Raw genomic sequence first — 16,981 nt, forward strand, 5'->3', positions numbered from 1 at the left:
TATATCACAAAATGTATTTCAATAGACTATTATAGTTTCAGGTTACATTTATTAAGGGCTTATGTATGCCAGGCAGTGGTCTAAAGTATAAAAAGCTCTTTACATGAACTGTCTCCCTTAAATCTCACAATAATCCTCTGAAGAGGCTTTATTATGAATCCCGTTGTACACATGAGGAAAGTGAGGCACACGGGTAAATTGTCCAAATGTTTTGAACGCAGGCAGTGGCACTCTAGAGCTTTTAACTGCTACTCTTTACTACTTCCCTGAAATCTTTCTCTAAAAAGAGATGATAGAAAGTTTGAGTCAGTGTACTTTGTTGGGCACACTATGTTCCTTAAAACCCTTTCTGGGCTTCCCTGGTGGCGCAGTGGTTGAGAGTCCGCCTGCCGATGCAGGGGACGCGGGTTTGTGCCCCGGTCCCGGAAGATCCCACATGCCGCGGAGCGGCTGGGCCCGTGAGCCATGGCCGCTGAGCCTGCACGTCCAGAGCCTGTGCTCCGCAACGGGAGAGGCCACAACAGTGAGAGGCCCGTGTACCGCAAAAAAAAACAAACAAAACCCTTTCCTTCCCTCCCTTTATTTGAGTCGCTCTAATAGAGTGCCAGGTACTGGGGGAACTGATAAATAAGAGACAGTTCCTATTCCCAAGTTGCTCCCAGTTTGGAGAGCACAGTCTTCAGCCAGTTCCTATGCTGCAGTGCATCGTAAGGAGGAGGAGCATAAAGAAAGAATTCTGGGAGCATGGAGGATTTTTCCGTGATCGCGTTTTAGTAGTTATTCCCCTTCTGTAGCATTACGTTATAGACAAGGACAGCTGATCCTGTTTTGTGAAGCATGTATACAATAAAGATAATTTTCATGGTTCATGGGGAAGAACCAAAAGGCTGGTAGGCTTTGCACTTTGGAATTCTGGATATTCTTCATGTGGTGACAGAATGTTGATGAGCTTTGGCCCTTAGTTCCTGGCATTTGCTGGTCATGGGCAACCAATGTCCGATATAATTAACTTTAATCCATACTTTGAAGATTAGCCAGTTGCATGGGCCAGAATTGTTGTAAATTCACATGGACTCATCAGCCTGCACATATATATTTCTCCAAATTTAGTGTGTTCTGTCATTTCTCTCAAAACATTGGCATTCTCTTGGAATCGTCTGGCATGTGTTTCTTTCCAACTTTAGATTCTTAAAGTTTACTATAACAAATTATTATGCAAACAGATATAAAGTGATCTGTCCTTTGGGATATTCAGCATAACATGTTAGTTAGCTTTATGACTGTTTACCCTTCACAACTAGCTCAACAGAAACATTGTCTTTATGCAGTCTGCAGCTAATCAAATATTACAATAATAACAAATACATTTGGAGGTCTTTAATTTCTAATTTGGACCAAGACACCTCACTTAAAGCATAAAGATGATTGCCAGATGGAATAATTTAAAGATAAGCAAAGGCAGCATTAAAAACAAATAAATAAATTAAATTTTTTTTTAATTACTGGAATCAAGGAGGGATACAGAATTGAAATACAAAAGTAAACCACAAAGTATGTATTGGTTTACTCAGCTAAATTAGAATCTCTGGTTCATGGAATTTTAGGACTAGAAAGGGAGTTTGTGGTAGGCTGAATAATGGCCCTTAAGATACCCACCTCCAAAACCCCCAAACCTGTGAATATGTTACCTTATATGGCAAAAGAAACTTTGTAGATTCAGTGAAGATTCTGAGCTGGAGAGATGATTCTGAATTATTTGGGTGGACCCATGTAATCAGTAGGGTTCTTACAAGAGCGAGGAAGGAGGGTCAGAATCAGAGAAGGAGGTGTGACAGTGGAAGCAGGAGTCAGAGTGATGTAGCCTCAAGCCACGGAATGGGGGCCTCCAGAAGCTGGAAAAGGCAAGGGACGGATTTTCTCCTAGAGCCTCTGAGAGAAGTGCAGCCCTGCCAACACCTTGATTTTTTAGCACAGAGAAACTGATTTTGGATGTCAGACCTCTATAATCAATTTGTGTTGTTTTAAGCTACTACAGTTGTGGTGATTTGCTATATCAGCAATAGGAAGCTAGTACAGACCTTAAATGTCATGTTAGCACAGTGACTCTTAGTCTTTCTTAAGCCTCACCAATCGGGTTTTGGGGAGAGGAAGGGACCTGGGGGAAACAGGAAGCACTTATTGATGCTCAGAAGGATTGAGAAATTAGGAGAAATTTTTTTTTTTTAATTTTATTTATTTATTTATTTTTTTGCGGTACGCGGGCCTCTCACCGCTGTGGCCTCTCCCGTTGTGGAGCACAGGCTCCGGACGCGCAGGCTCAGTGGCCGTGGCTCACGGGACCAGCCGCTCCGTGGCATGTGGGATCTTCCCAGACCGGGGCACGAACCCGCATCCCCTGCATCAGCAGGCGGACTCTCAACCACTGCGCCACCAGGGAAGCCCTAGGAGAAATTTTGGGTGTCCAAGATTTACTATGAAGATCTCAAAAGAGCACATTCATTGCAGTTAGTAGTATAGGACTGAGGTAGAGCAATGTCTTGCAGTTGTTCTGGGAATCCTCAGTTCCACCAAAGCTGCTGCTCTCGCTTACTAGTAGTTTTTATCCCTCCTCCTCCTCCCATGAATGAAGAGCTGTCTCAGCTATCATAACTGCCTTGACTATGTCCACTGCCAGCCAACCATCCTTTACATTTATTTGTCAAATCCCCTTGAATCCATTTTGTACTGAATTGGTGGTTTGTATGTCAGCTCAGATTAATGAACCTGTCTCTGCCTGATCCACAGAAAAGCCTGAAACTTTCCCTAACTAGGAAATTTGTTCTAATTGTTGACAGAAAGTATTTTTTTTAAGTTAATTGCAACTCTTTCTCTTGCATTTGAAGACTGTTTTCTTTTCTTCTGTTTAATGAAAATGAGGAATATTTGGTCAACTTCTGTTTTATTTGGTCTGCTTGAAAATCAGTTTTACCTTTCTTTTTCTAGCCAATTTATCTTTTTTCACTTAGAGCATGTTATTTTCTAAGTTGTTAGGTATTTTGTGTTTCTCTGGAAACTTATCCAAGTGCCCTCTGATCCTTTTAAGCTGCAACTCCCTGAACTAAATCTAGTTATTTAGTTTTATCATTGGATCTAGTCAGTGGTAGAAGATAGAGTACCTTTTCCTGATGTACGAAAACAACCCTGCATTAATTTTGAATGTTGACTTGAAATTGACAGTTGAAATACAGATTGGCATTAACTTTGAATACAAATCAGCTGATTAATGCAATTTGATATGTTAACTATATTACTAAGAACCTCCATAATGTGAAATGACCTTTTCAAACTAAAATTTTTGATTTTAAGATGTGTTCTTTTGGAAATTATTTTGTTTCATCATTATTAAAAAATAATGACACATGAGGGTCCCTGAATTTAATTATAGAATCTCTGCCTTTGATGGGGCACATTCTTTGTGCCTTTAGTTCTTCCACTTGATATTTAATTGTTTTGTGTTTGTTTTTGTAGGTCCTTTTCTTCTCTTGTGTTTCCCACTTAGAGAAGTTCCTTTAGCATTTGTTGTAGAGCTGGTTTGGTGGTGTTGAATTCTCTTAGCTTTTGCTTGTCTGTAAAGCTTTTGATTTCTCCCTCGAATCTGAATGAGATCCTTGATGGGTAGAGTAATCTTGGTTGTAGGTTCTTCCCTTTCATCACTTTAAATATGTCCTGCCACTCCCTTCTGGCTTGTAGAGTTTCTGCTGACAAATCAGCTGTTAACCTTATGGGAGTTCCCTTGTATGTTATTTGTCGTTTTTCCCTTGCTGCTATCAATAATTTTTCTTTGTCTTTAATTTTTGCCAATTTGATTACTATGTGTCTTGGCATGTTTCTCCTTGGGTTTATCCTATATGGAACTCTCTGTGCTTCCTGGACTTGGGTGGCTAGTTCCTTTCCCATGTTAGGAAAGTTTTCGATTATAATCTCTTCAAATATTTTCTCAGGTCCTTTCTGTCTCTCTTCTCCTTCTGGGACCCCCATAATGCAAATGTTGTTGCGTTTAATGTTGTCCCAGAGGTGTCTTAGGCTGTCTTCATTTCTTTTCATTCTTTTTTCTTTATTCTGTTCCACAGCAGTGAATTCCACCATTCTGTCTTCCAGGTCACTTATCCGTTCTTCTGCGTCAGTTATTCTGCCACTGATTCCTTTTAGTGTAGTTTTCATTTCAGTTATTGTGCTGTTCATCTCTGTTTGCTTGTTCTTTAATTCTTCTAGGTCTTTGTTAAACATTTCTTGCATCTTCTCGATCTTTGCCTCCATTCTTTTTCCGAGGTCCCGCATCATCTTCACTATCATTATTCTGAATTCTTTTTCTGGAAGGTTGCCTTTCTCCACTTCATTTAGTTGTTTTTCTGGGGTTTTATCTTGTTCCTTCATCTGGTCCATAGCCCTCTGCCTTTTCATCTTGTCTATTTTTCTGTGAATGTGGTTTTTGTTCCACAGGCTGCAGGATTGTAGTTCTTCTTGCTTCTGCTGTCTGCCCTCTGGTGGATGGGGCTCTCTAAGAGGCTTGTGCCAGTTTCCTGATGGGAGGGGCTCGTGGTGGGTAGAGCTGGCTGTTGCTTCCACTTGACATTTAAAGAACATAAAGTTAAAATATTCTGTACACCAAATATTTTGTGTATACCAAACAGTGCCTTAAAATACATAAAAAATTAGTTTCAATTTAAGTTCTTCTTGGCTGAGATTTGGTTTGTTAATCTTGGTAATTTATTTTATTAGGTATTACAAGGAACTGTTAGCTGGGGAGAAAAAGAAATACAGACTCTGCCCACTTAACCAAATGCCCATTGAGCAAAGTATCCAGACGTTCTAACAACTACTTATTATTGATCAATTTCAATAAAGTAGCTGTCAGAGAAAGCACTGAAAGTCTTTACTGATTTTTGTTTTCTTTCTGTGTTGAGCTCTCTTTAAGACCTTGCAAAATCCTGCTCCTCATTCAAGCTTTACTCCTTAGACTGAGCATGTGCTGCTGCTGATTTTTATCTGAACCAAACTTTATTATGATGGTGGCAAAATGGTGGTCTTATAACCCCACTACATTTATCAGTTGATGGTCTACCACTATAGGGGAGAGTGTTCCCACCCTCCCTTCCTTCCTTTCATCCTTTCTTTATTGACTTATGAATCTGTTATCGGTCTTGACTCATGAATTCCCACTTTCCACAGTGGGTTATAATCCATGACTATCCTTATTTATTTATTTTAAATTTATTTATTTATGGCGGTACGTGGGCCTCTCACTGCTGTGGCCCCTCCCGTTGCACAGCACAGGCTCCGGACGCGCAGGCTCAGCGGCCATGGCTCACAGGCCCAGCCGCTCCGCGGCATGTGGGATCTTCCCGGACCGGGGCACGAACCCGCGTCCCCTGCATCGGCAGGCGGACTCTCAACCACTGCGCCACCAGGGAAGCCCTATCCTTATTTATTTTGATGTTCAAATTACTTTCTTTATACACCTTAGTGTCATACGTGCCTTTAAAGACCCAGGTCCGTGTCATTCTTTCATGCGCATTTAGTTTGCTTTGTGCTCTGCCTTCTTTCTCACTTTTTGTAAGGATTACACAAATTCAGTCTTTCCTCTTTTTACAATTCAATTGTTTATTACATGTAAGTGAGCTTTACCTTCTCTGAGTTTGTTATTGTCTTTTTCTTACTGCTTCTGTTATTTCCTGTGAACCTAAGGGATTGTTCATCCCTCCCCATCATTGAAGAAAGGTTTAAAAGTCCTGAACTAGAAACTGTGATGCTTGTTTACAAAATCAAGCACCTCTGAAACTTCATTCGTCATGCCTTTTCTTTTTCTACATTCATGTAATCAGCAGGCTTAGGAGTATATTTTGGTTATTTCAATATACTGCATTTTTCTCTCTATTTTATATTCATGCTTAAAATTCTATATTATTGTTAAAATATTAAAATGACATTCATGTTCAGGATTGAGGGTTAGTATTAATAACTCCCATTTAATGAGCATATAGTTTGGTGCCTGGAGAAATTTTTTTTTCAAATGTTTTATCTTATTGCCATTGTAGAGGTATTAAAATTTTAAAGTAGACATCTCAACTCAAGAGTCTATGTAACATTTTGGAAATGCTTTCTTTCCAAAAAAGCATTTTCCTCAAATGCTTGAGGCAGTTTGAAAATAGCTGCAGTCGTGCTGAATATAGTTTGTGTTAACTACATGGAGAGTATGAACATGAATTGTCAGTATTTTGCCTCATTTCTTTTGTTTTCAGGAGTGATTAAAAACCCTGGTTTGGAACAGAGAATGACATTAGGATAGCAGTGTCTAGCCAAAAAAAAAAATCTTGGTTTTAGAGAACATTTAAAAATTTTTACTCAACTGTTGAACTGTTACATTTCCAAAAAATGATTAATTTTATTTATTTATTAATTTTATTCTCACCAAAATAAAGTAGTAAATCAACTAGACTTCAATAAAAAAAAAAAACTGTAGGTAGCCCACTGAGGGAAGAGATGCTAAATGCCTTTTAAAAGAGTCTTACATATACACACCACTATATAGAAAATAGATAACTAATAAGGACCTACTGTATAGCACAGGGAACTCTACTCAGTACTCTGTAATGGCCTGTTTGTGGAAAGAATCTAAAAAAGAGTGGAGGGACTTCCCTGGTGGCACAGTGGTTAAGAACCTGCCTGCCAGTGCAGGGGACACAGGTTCGAGCCCTGGTCCAGGAAGATCCTACATGCCACAGAGCAGCTAAGCCCGTGCGCCAGAACTACTGAGCCTGTGCTCTAGAGCCCGTGAGCCACAACTGCTGAGCCCATGTGCCACAACTACTGAAGCCCACGCACCTAGAGCCCGTGCTCGGCAACAAGAGAAGCTACTGCAATGAGAAGCCTGCACACTGCAACGAAGAGTAGCTCCCACTCACCGCAACTAGAGAAAGCCTGCACGCAGCAACGAAGACCCAACACAGCCAAAAATAAATATAAATAAATAAATAAATAAAAAAGAGTGGATATATGTATATGTATAACTGATTCACTTTGCTGTACAGCAGAAACTAACACAACATTGTAAATCAACTATGCTCCAATAAAAAATTTTAAAAAGTCTTAGATTATTAATGGTCCATTCTATACAGTTCATTCTACCTCCTACCCCTAGTAATTTTTCAGAACCTACTTCCCCATCATTTAAGAGGTGCTGGTAAATGTTTTGCATTGTTGCAGGTACTTTGTGTACTAAGAGACATTTTTTTCTCCTATGTCCATGCAAATACTTAATTAAATTAAAAAAATTTATAGCTTATAGTATTGTTTGAAACTTTCTGGGTGCTCAGTTTTTCTCAACACTGTAAATTGGATTCTTAGAATTCCTTATTTCACCCATTCAAGCAGAGATAAATAGGTATTTCTCAAACCTCTTCTACAGAGTTTAATATAGCCCTTGGCATGATGTGGGCTTGTAATAACATCTGGTTAGTACTCTATGGGAAAATTGAGAGAGAGGGAGCTATTAAGTAACTTACTGAACATCATGTAACTAGTTAACTTGAGCTACTAACTAAACAAAAATACCTCTTAAATGCTTGACTATACTGCCTATATTGTATAGTAGTGAAAAGACTCTTGAGGCAGAAAGACCCGAGTTTGACTTACAGGTTAGCTATACTAAAAACGTTGTGCAAGTTGTATATAGCACATCTCAAAGAGTCAGTATCAGTCATTGTGCCAAAATATATGCCAGCAGCCCCTCTTACATATATTCTTGCTCTCTTCGTTTTTTAAGGTACAGGAATGTAGCTCTAAAGCCCAGTTTATTTAACTAAGTCCTGGATTTGAATCAGCTGCTCTAAATTCTAATTCTTGATGGAGATTATTAAAGATGATTTGGGATAGAATGAAATAATATATAAGAAATTTGTAAATTATATCACAATATAAAAGCATGAAGTATTAATTTATTTTAAATGAAGTTCATTTTTTCCCACCATAAAATTGTTCATTCTCATAGAAAATTTGAAAAACATTTTTAAATAGAGGAGAAGTAAAATGATTATCTGTTGTACAACCACCTAGAGATAACTGTTTTGTTTCCTTTTAGCCCTGAGTTTCTGGTTTTTTAAACATAAGTTGATTATTTAGGAACTTTCAGCGGTCCCAGAATGAAGATTATATAAAAGAGAATTTGAGGGACTTCCCTGATGGTGCAGTGGTTAAGAATCTGCGTACCAGTGCAAGGGACACGGGTTTGATCCCTGGTCCGGGAAGATCCCACATGTCGTGGAGCAACTAAGCCTGTGCACCACAACTACTGAGCCTGTGCTCTAGAGCCCGCGAGCCGCAACTACTGAGCCCAGGCACCACAGTTACTGAAGCCTGTGCTCTCTAGGGCCTGCGTGCCACAACTACTGAGCCCACGTGCTGCATTTACTGAAGCCCTTGTGCCTAGAGCCCGTGCTCCGCAACAAGAGTAGCCACTGCAATGAGAAGCCCGCACGCCGCAAGGAAGAGTAGTAGCCCCATCTCGCCGCAACTAGAGAAAGCCCACACGTAGCAACGAAGACCCAATGTGGCCAAAAATAAATAAAAAAATAAATTGATTAAAGAGAACCTATCATTTGATATCTTGTTTTCCAATTACAAGCTCCCCAGTAATTCAGGCTCTTCATTATCAGATTATCTTCATTAACTTCATTCAAAGATGTAGAAAACCATATATCAGTTATTTGGACAATATAAACAGCCATTTTATAGCTCTTTTCAGGTCTGCCTTTGGGAGGGGTCAATTCCTATGCTTTTTTAATCTGTTCCTAACGCACTGTGTTACGAGTGGGGAGGTCTGGCTTGGCAGCAGTTCCTGTGAAAAGTAACCGGGCATCTTTTTTTTTTTTTGGAGTACAACTCCTTTACAATGGTGTGTTAGTTTCTGCTGCACAGCAAAGTGAGTCAGCCACACGTATACATATATCCCCTCTTCCTTGGATTTCTTTCCCAATTAGGTCCCCACAGAGCACTGAGTAGAGTTCCAATAGGGCATCTTACATAACTGTCAGTGATAAAAACCAGCAGTGTGGTGTGGGAGCTGTTACAGACCTAGGCTTCTGAAAGGGGCCTGAGGGTATGACTTCCTTGCTGTGCCTTGTGCATCTAGATCACATCCAGCATATTGTATTTACGGCGGGGGACTGAAATTTGAGCTGGACAGTGACAATATAGGAACAGGTGACTAGGACAGCAGTGAGTCTAGAAGTCCTGTCAGTCATTGAACAGTTGAAAGAATTGAAGATGTTTTGCTTAATAGGCATCCTAGGTTAGCTCAGAGGAATCCACATGTGAAAGAGGGAGTAGACCCTCAGACTACAGACCTTGGAAAGCAATGAGTTGGGGGTTCTTTTTGGTTTAATATGATGAGCGTGTGTGATATATATGTAACTATATATATAACTATATATATATATAGTTATATATATAACTATATATATATATAGTTATTGGGATTTTCTAGTAATGGAATAGAGCTAGAATGGAGTTAGTTTCTGTCACTGAAGGTATTTAAGCTGAGGTTGGATGGATCCCTGCCTAGAGGTAGTATAAAATGCATTTCTTCACTGGATTCATTCATTCATTCACTCACTCACTCACTTTTTATTTGGTCCTTCCTGTGTGCTACGGACTGTGCCCAGTGCTGGGGAGACAGAGATCAATACTGTGGGCAAGAGGTTGGATTACATGACTTCAGGGATCCCATTATGGCTGTGGTTGAACGAAATTGCCTGATGCTTCGGTTTCTTTGGCCTTAATAAAAGAGCAGATATCTGATTTGTGTATTACTCTGCCTTTCAAACACTCCAGCGTGTTACTATCACATTTCTTCTGTGATGTGGAGCAATGCTGCATATTACTCGCTGAAAGTAGGCCTTTAACTTATGTGCATGACAGTGTTTTTCATGGCAAACGTTTAATTCCAGGCTGACTTCAAAAAGATTCAAAAATTATAAAGTATTATGAGAGAACATAATGCTTATTAAATGTAAGGTGATATTATTAATGTTGTTGGGAGTTCATTGAACTTAGAACATATATGGAAGAGTCAGGTTCTAAAGTCACACTTTGTTTTTTGAGAGGAGTTACAGTTTGTATATACTGAGATCTTGAATCTCCAAACTTTACTATTTGTAGATTGACCGTATATCTAGACGGATTCTATTCCTGCTTGTAGAGATCAGATAGTACCAGGAGAAGCAGAGATGCCAAGAACAAAGTGTGCAGATTTGGAGGTGATATTGGGGTCTCTGTACGTTTCGGCCCATCAAGTAAGGCCAGCTGTTCATTTGTTTCATGTCTAGGTTTGGAATTCACCCAGTTGCAGGCCGGATGCCTGGTCAGCTTAATGTGCTGCTGGCTGAGGCTGGGGTGCCGTATGATATTGTGTTGGAGATGGATGAGATCAACCATGATTTCCCAGGTAAGTGATGGGGATAATGGTGAAGTTTAGGTGTTCTTAGATGAATAGAGTGATGCCAGTCTTAGGGCATAAATTGTGGGATTACTGAAGACCTACTAGTCAGATGAAGAGTAACCTGCTCCTAGTAAGGATGCAGTTGAAATTAAATAAGCGAAAGACAGTACTGAAAAAGGTGCAGCAGGTTTGTAAGCAGCATGGATCATGTTCTCCCTCTGAGGAGATCTGAAGGATGGTGAAAATCTTGGGAGGCAGTGCAGTGGACTGCATTGCAGAGGGATTTGGAACAGACCTGGCTTTGGAATCCAGGTCCTGAGTCTCATTTGCTTGTGGCCTTGAACTAGGTACTCAACCTCAGGTTCCTCATTTATGAAATTGCTTCTGCTGATGATTTAGTGTCTGATTCTTGCCAGTGTCTGAGATTTTACTGGTTTTCAGTTGTACCAACTCATGGTCAGTAAGTAGTTTTCTGTTTTCTTTAAAGTACTAGGACTTCACTAGATAAGGTGTTGGACTTTGTGGCTGTCACTGGGTGGATGTTGAATGCTAATGACATTTGGCCCAAGATCATGTTTGTTAAAATTAAACCAGTTCCCTCTGGCACGTATCCACTGTAAACTTAAAAAGTACTGTTTATTAGAGAAACATAATGAAATTGTGTGTATGTCTAGATTCACATGGCATTTTTGGCAGAGTTCTAATGTACCTTATATTATGATCCTTAAAGAGGGAATTTAGACCATTTTAATTTTATGCCCCCTTTCAGATTTCACTGTTGTTAAATTATGTGTGAAACCTGCCAGTTCCAGGAATTATGGACACAGCTTTAATATAGTACAGACTCTTAGACCATTTTCTTTTAGACATTGAATTGCATATTAAGTAGTCATTTTAAAAGTTGAAAATGGAATGCAGATCTTTTTTTTTAACATCTTTATTGGAGTATAATTGCTTTACAATGTTGTTAGTTTCTGCTGTATAACAAAGTGGATCAGCTATACATATACATATATCCCCATATCTCCTCCCTCTTGTGTCTCCCTCCCACCCTCCCTATCCCACCCCTCTAGGTGGTCACAAAGCACCGAGTTGATCTCCCTGTGCTATGTGGCTGCTTCCCACTAGCTCTCTATTTTACATTTGGTAGTGTATATATGTCCATGCCTCTCTTTCACCTCGTCCCAGCTTACCTTTCCCACTCCCTGTGTCCTCAAGTCCATTCTCTACATCTGCATGTTTATTCCTGTCCTGCCCCTAGGTTCTTCGGAACCATTTTTTTTCTTCAGATTTCATATATACGTGTTAGCATACGGTATTTGTTTTTCTCTTTCTGACTTACTTCACTCTATATGACAGGCTCTAGGTCCATCCACCTCCCTACAAATAACTCAATTTCATTTCTTTTTATGGCTGAGTAATATTCCATTGTATATATATGCCACATCTTCTTTATCCATGTCACAAAGAAAGAAAACTACAGACCAATATCACCGATGAACATAGATGCAAAAATCCTCAACAAAATACTAGCAAACAGAATCCGACAACACATTAAAAGGATCATACAGCATGATCAAGTGGGATTTATCCCAGGAACGCAAGGATTCTTCAATATACGCAAATCAATCAGTGTGATACACCATGTTAACAAATTGAAGGAGAAAAACCATATGATCATCTCAATAGATGCAGAAAAAGCTTTTGACAAAATTCAGCACCCATTTATGGGAGTGCAGGTCTTTAATGTTACCGGCAAGATCATTTTGGGATCATAAAAGAGCTATAAAGTCAGATTAGGTAGATCCATTGAGGGGAGGGAAAGCATAATAATGCAAGCTCCAGTCAGGGTGCTCAGGTTCAGATGCAGGACCTATTGCTTTTAAGCTGTGTGACATTGGCTAAGTTACTGAACCTCTCTGATAAAGCTCTTGGTACAATACCTAGCACAAGTGTTTGTCCTATAAATTTTAGCTTCTGTTGTTGTTGTTATAAAGTCAGGTCACCATAATTTGCCTGAAAGTAAAAGTGACCTTTTTAATTTTTATATTTTCTTTTATTATGTAGACACTGATTTGGTCCTTGTAATTGGAGCTAATGACACTGTTAATTCAGCGGCTCAAGAAGACCCCAACTCTATTATTGCAGGCATGCCAGTCCTCGAGGTCTGGAAATCAAAGCAGGTAAAGTTTCAGACTTGTGTTTCATTCTACTAATTAAAGGTCTCTTAAAACACATACACAGAACTTTCCTTGGTCACTTGATGAGAAATGATGATGCCTTTTAGGAGGCTCAGGAGTTAGAGTAGATTTAGGGTCCAGCTGTCTATATCCAGCTTCTGTCTGTCCTGTGGTCACCAGAGAACCTGAGTGAATGCCCTGATCTCGATTAGAACTAAAAGAGATTATCTGGATGGATTAACACAATCTGTAACTACAGCTGAAAAAGGACCTGTGAGCTTTTGGGATGAGTCTGGCTGAATTCCAGGCCGAGTCCAGTGAAGCAGATGGCTTCCCTCCAGGACAGTGAGTCAGTATCATCGCCTTCACATACGAAGATGAGCACATTTTTTCATTTAAGTTTTTTGAAAGGGAATTTGTATGTTATGGAGTGTACAGAAGAAGGGTGATTTAGAAAACCAAATAATAACATGGAAGGAAGCAAGCCCTGCTCACAGCACATTACTTCTGAAAAAGCTAATTGCTAGATTGTAGAGAATGCAAACACTTATAAATTTTCCTCTGCCCCGACTGGGTAAGTTTCTTTACACTGTCAAGTCATATCTGCATTTTAAGAATCATTATAACGTAACGTATATTTTCCCTTTAATTTGTCTCTCTTTATTGTAAATGTGTGAGTTTTAAACATAGTATTTGTGGTGAGTGAGTAGATACGACATGCACTTGTTCATGTGTATATGGACAGTTGCATCGATCACCAGTATTTGAGTTTGTAGGGTACATTACTGTATCAATGGTATATGGAACATGAATAAATTTGCTCTGCTTCCATTTTTGAATAGAATGCGTGTCCTAAAAGACCATAGAAAGGTCTTTTCATTTCATGAAGAATTGACTTGATATTCAACAGGACAGCAACATCCATTAATTAATTAATTAACATTAATTGTAAATGTCTAGAACACATCAGTATTAGAGATGGATGGACTTACCCCTTCATTTTTCTTCGTGGAGGCATTCTATTAGTAATTAGCTCTGTTCTGTGACACACTAGATTGCTCTTTGGGTTCTTGTCTTATATCCTTTCTGTCTCATATCCTTTACTTTAAAGCAATGGACTAAGAATCATACCATTTTCCCACTCAACTACATTTATCTTAGGATGGGCAGTAGAAGCTTATGCACTAAATTTGTTCTCTTTAGCCCATTCAGAGAAAGATGCTTATTTTTCTGACTAGAAAATGTTATACATAGTCTTTATAGAGAAAAGCACTGAGAAAAAAAATCACTTATCACTTGGAGGTACACTGTTGTTAACATGACCTTTCTCTAATGGATGTAAGAGTATGGGCACATTTAAATAATTAAAGTTAATACAGAGTAAACATGCATTTAAAACTACTCCTTGTGTATTTTAAGTCTTTGTAGTAAAGAATTAGTAGTGGTACCTGCTTTGTTCAAAGTCAGGGCAGGGCAATGTTTGTTTGCAGAACAAGTCCTGGCCAGGTCTGTTAAATACACCATCTCACTTAATCTTTGGTTCTTAGGTCATTGTTATGAAGAGGTCCTTAGGTGTTGGCTATGCTGCAGTGGACAATCCAATCTTCTACAAACCTAACACAGCCATGCTTCTAGGCGATGCCAAGAAGACGTGTGATGCCCTTCAGGCGAAAGTTAGAGAATCCTACCAGAAGTAAAACATAAAGATCAAGCTGTTGTCTAACAAAGCCACCTCTTCACTTGTGGGAACAGGCAAATAAGTTATTAACATATACAACTGATACACATCTATATCAGAGCTCTTGAAAGAAAAGGAAGACTCTGAAGAAAGCAAAGCAAATACAGGGAAAATTTTCAAGAGCAACAATCCTTCAATTTTAAAAAAAGGATTGACAAGTCTAAATGTCTTCCTGTGCATAGTTTTTGTGTTATGAATTCCAGAAGTATTTTACACAAGGAGAAGGAACAGCGTCATTTTAGATGTAATCCATTTGGGTTTTCCTCAACAGTCAGCAGTGTTTTAAGAAATTAGTCTTTATGAATTTTTTAGGACTTACATTATACATAGATTTGAAAAAATCTGACTCAGTGTAAACATTACAGCCACCTGCATTTATGTGTTTTCAACAAATGTGACTAATTTGAAACTTTCATCAACTCTTGAGCTGTCCTCTTACCATTTAACCATAATCTGAATTAAACATATCACATCAGTTTCAATTTTTCAAACTGTACTTCTGATTCTATATTTCAGGGGTGTATTTTCTCACTTCTATTTTAATACATTAAAGGACTAGATAATCTTTCAGAGATGCTGGAAACAAATCATTTGCTTTGTATGTTTCATTAGAACACCAATGAAACATATAATTTGAAATCAGCATTAATTGTATTTTTTAAACCCCATTTCCAATTGGAGATCTCTCTAATTTCAATCAATTTATAATGTGTAGTACTGTGTTAAGTGCACTTGAATGGAATTCAACTATTTGACTAATAAAATGAGTTCACCATGTTTGCATAGTGATGTAGCAATTGTCTCTGGTGACGAAAGGCTAAACTCAAGTAATTCTGCCTGTTATTAATATCTGAGGAAGATTTTGCTACCATGAAATAGATGAGATTAATCTGTCTTAACTGCTTGGAAGAATAATTTTTTCCCAAATCAGAGTGTGTTTTAAGGTGTTATGTAAATGATAACATTTGAGAGAAATGGTGGCACTTTTTAGCTACCTCTTTGTTTAAGCGCCAGTAAAGATTATGTCTTTTTAGCACCAGTAAAGATTATGTCTTTTGCAGTAAAAGTGTAGATTTTCTTCGTGACTTTGCCATTATGCCAAAATCTCTGTATAGGTTGAATGTGTGAAGAATATTTGGAATATCTCTCTCTCTATATATAATTAATTTGGCATTAAGTTTCTTGAAACAATTATTAACATGTAAAAAGTATCTCTAAATCAGAAAAAGAAATAACTGGTGTGAAATTTTTTACTATAATACTCATGTTTATTGAGTTGAAAACTCATAGTATTTGTTGGTTTAGTAATCAGTTTCTTTCTTGCTGTGCCTGAGATTAAGATCTGTTTGTGTGTGCATGTGTTTTAAATCAGGAAAGAGTCCTTTTTAATTTTTAAGTGGTAAATGCAATTTGTTAATGGATCTCAGGTCATTTGTAACCTCAAGACTGAATTATATCATGAAAGTTCTATTAGAAGAAAGTAAATAGTATCTTGAGTCATGCCCTTTTCCTTTTCTCAAAGTAGTTGTAGGTATATCTGGGAAGCAGCAACTTGGATTTTTTTTTTTTTTGAGATAATTCCTGCATTCAATTTAAATTAAAATAATTATACTTTGATTTATTTCCATCATTTATAGTAAATATTTTTCTATATTTTAAAAATTTAGGATGATCTCATTTCTTTGGTACTTGCTAATCCTTTGTCATTCAGTTGTGTTAATTGAATTGAAAATTCATGCTCTGGTTGGTTTTATTTTACTTTATTGTTTAAGTGATTTAAGGGATTTTTAGATATTTAATTTCTTAAAGTAATACTCCAAAAGATTGTTGATCTTGGGTTATTAATTATGGTGAGGTCTAAAAGCAACAAAAATAATTTTTGTTCATCTTATTTTATTATTCCTCCCTTTCTGATAAGTCATATAACTGGTAAATAATGACTTATTTTTATTCTGTATTGATCTGTTGTTCGCTATGTCTTTTTGAAATTCAACTAGAAATAATTTTTTTTTTTTTTTTTTTTGCGGTACGCGGGCCTCTCACTGTTGTGGCCTCTCCCGTTGTGGAGCACAGGCTCCGGACGCGCAGGCTCAGCGGCCATGGCTCACGGGCCCAGCCACTCCGCGGCATGTGGGATCCTCCTGGACCGGGGCACGAACCCGTGTCCCCTGCATCGGCAGGCAGACTCTCAACCACTGCGCCACCAGGGAAGCCCTAGAAATAATTTTTTAAAAATCCATTATACCCTACAATCTGTTACCAAAAAAAAAAAAAAGGCAGTAAAGTGCTAACATTGATTTGTCTTTTTGCCCTTATTAACCATCCTTTATTTTCTCATGTTTGTCTTAATTTGGGAGTTTGTGTTTAAGTTACGCATCCAACTAAGGAATAGTATATAGTAAATGTATAAGTTTTTATACATTCTATCTATCTATCTATTGATTTATCTATCTAACTTGGACAGTTTTCTGATACATAAATCTCTTTATCATTCTACATACTCTTCTTTCTAGGGTTGTAATAGAGAGACTAATAGAGAGGACTAATCTGTTCATGCAGTAGACTTTCAGTTTTTCCTGAGCCAGTGAA

General features: G+C 38.2%; 1 protein-coding gene across 6 annotated transcripts in view; it reads left to right on the forward strand.

Annotated features, from left to right (window-relative positions):
* The window catches only part of NNT (nicotinamide nucleotide transhydrogenase), a 95,092-nt gene extending 78,458 nt beyond the window's left edge, over window positions 1-16,634 (forward strand). For all 6 annotated transcript variants that reach the window (XM_079918553.1, XM_079918550.1, XM_079918551.1 and 3 more), the window contains 3 exons: window positions 10,362-10,480; window positions 12,542-12,657; window positions 14,202-16,634. In XM_079918553.1, the coding sequence (XP_079774679.1) occupies window positions 10,362-10,480; window positions 12,542-12,657; window positions 14,202-14,351 (385 nt within the window). In that variant the 3' untranslated portion in view covers window positions 14,352-16,634. The remainder of the gene's footprint in view (window positions 1-10,361; window positions 10,481-12,541; window positions 12,658-14,201) is intronic.
* Window positions 16,635-16,981: the final 347 nt, after the last annotated feature.

The sequence above is a fragment of the Stenella coeruleoalba genome, assembly GCF_951394435.1.
Source record: "Stenella coeruleoalba genome assembly, chromosome: 3".
NCBI lineage: Eukaryota > Metazoa > Chordata > Mammalia > Artiodactyla > Delphinidae > Stenella > Stenella coeruleoalba.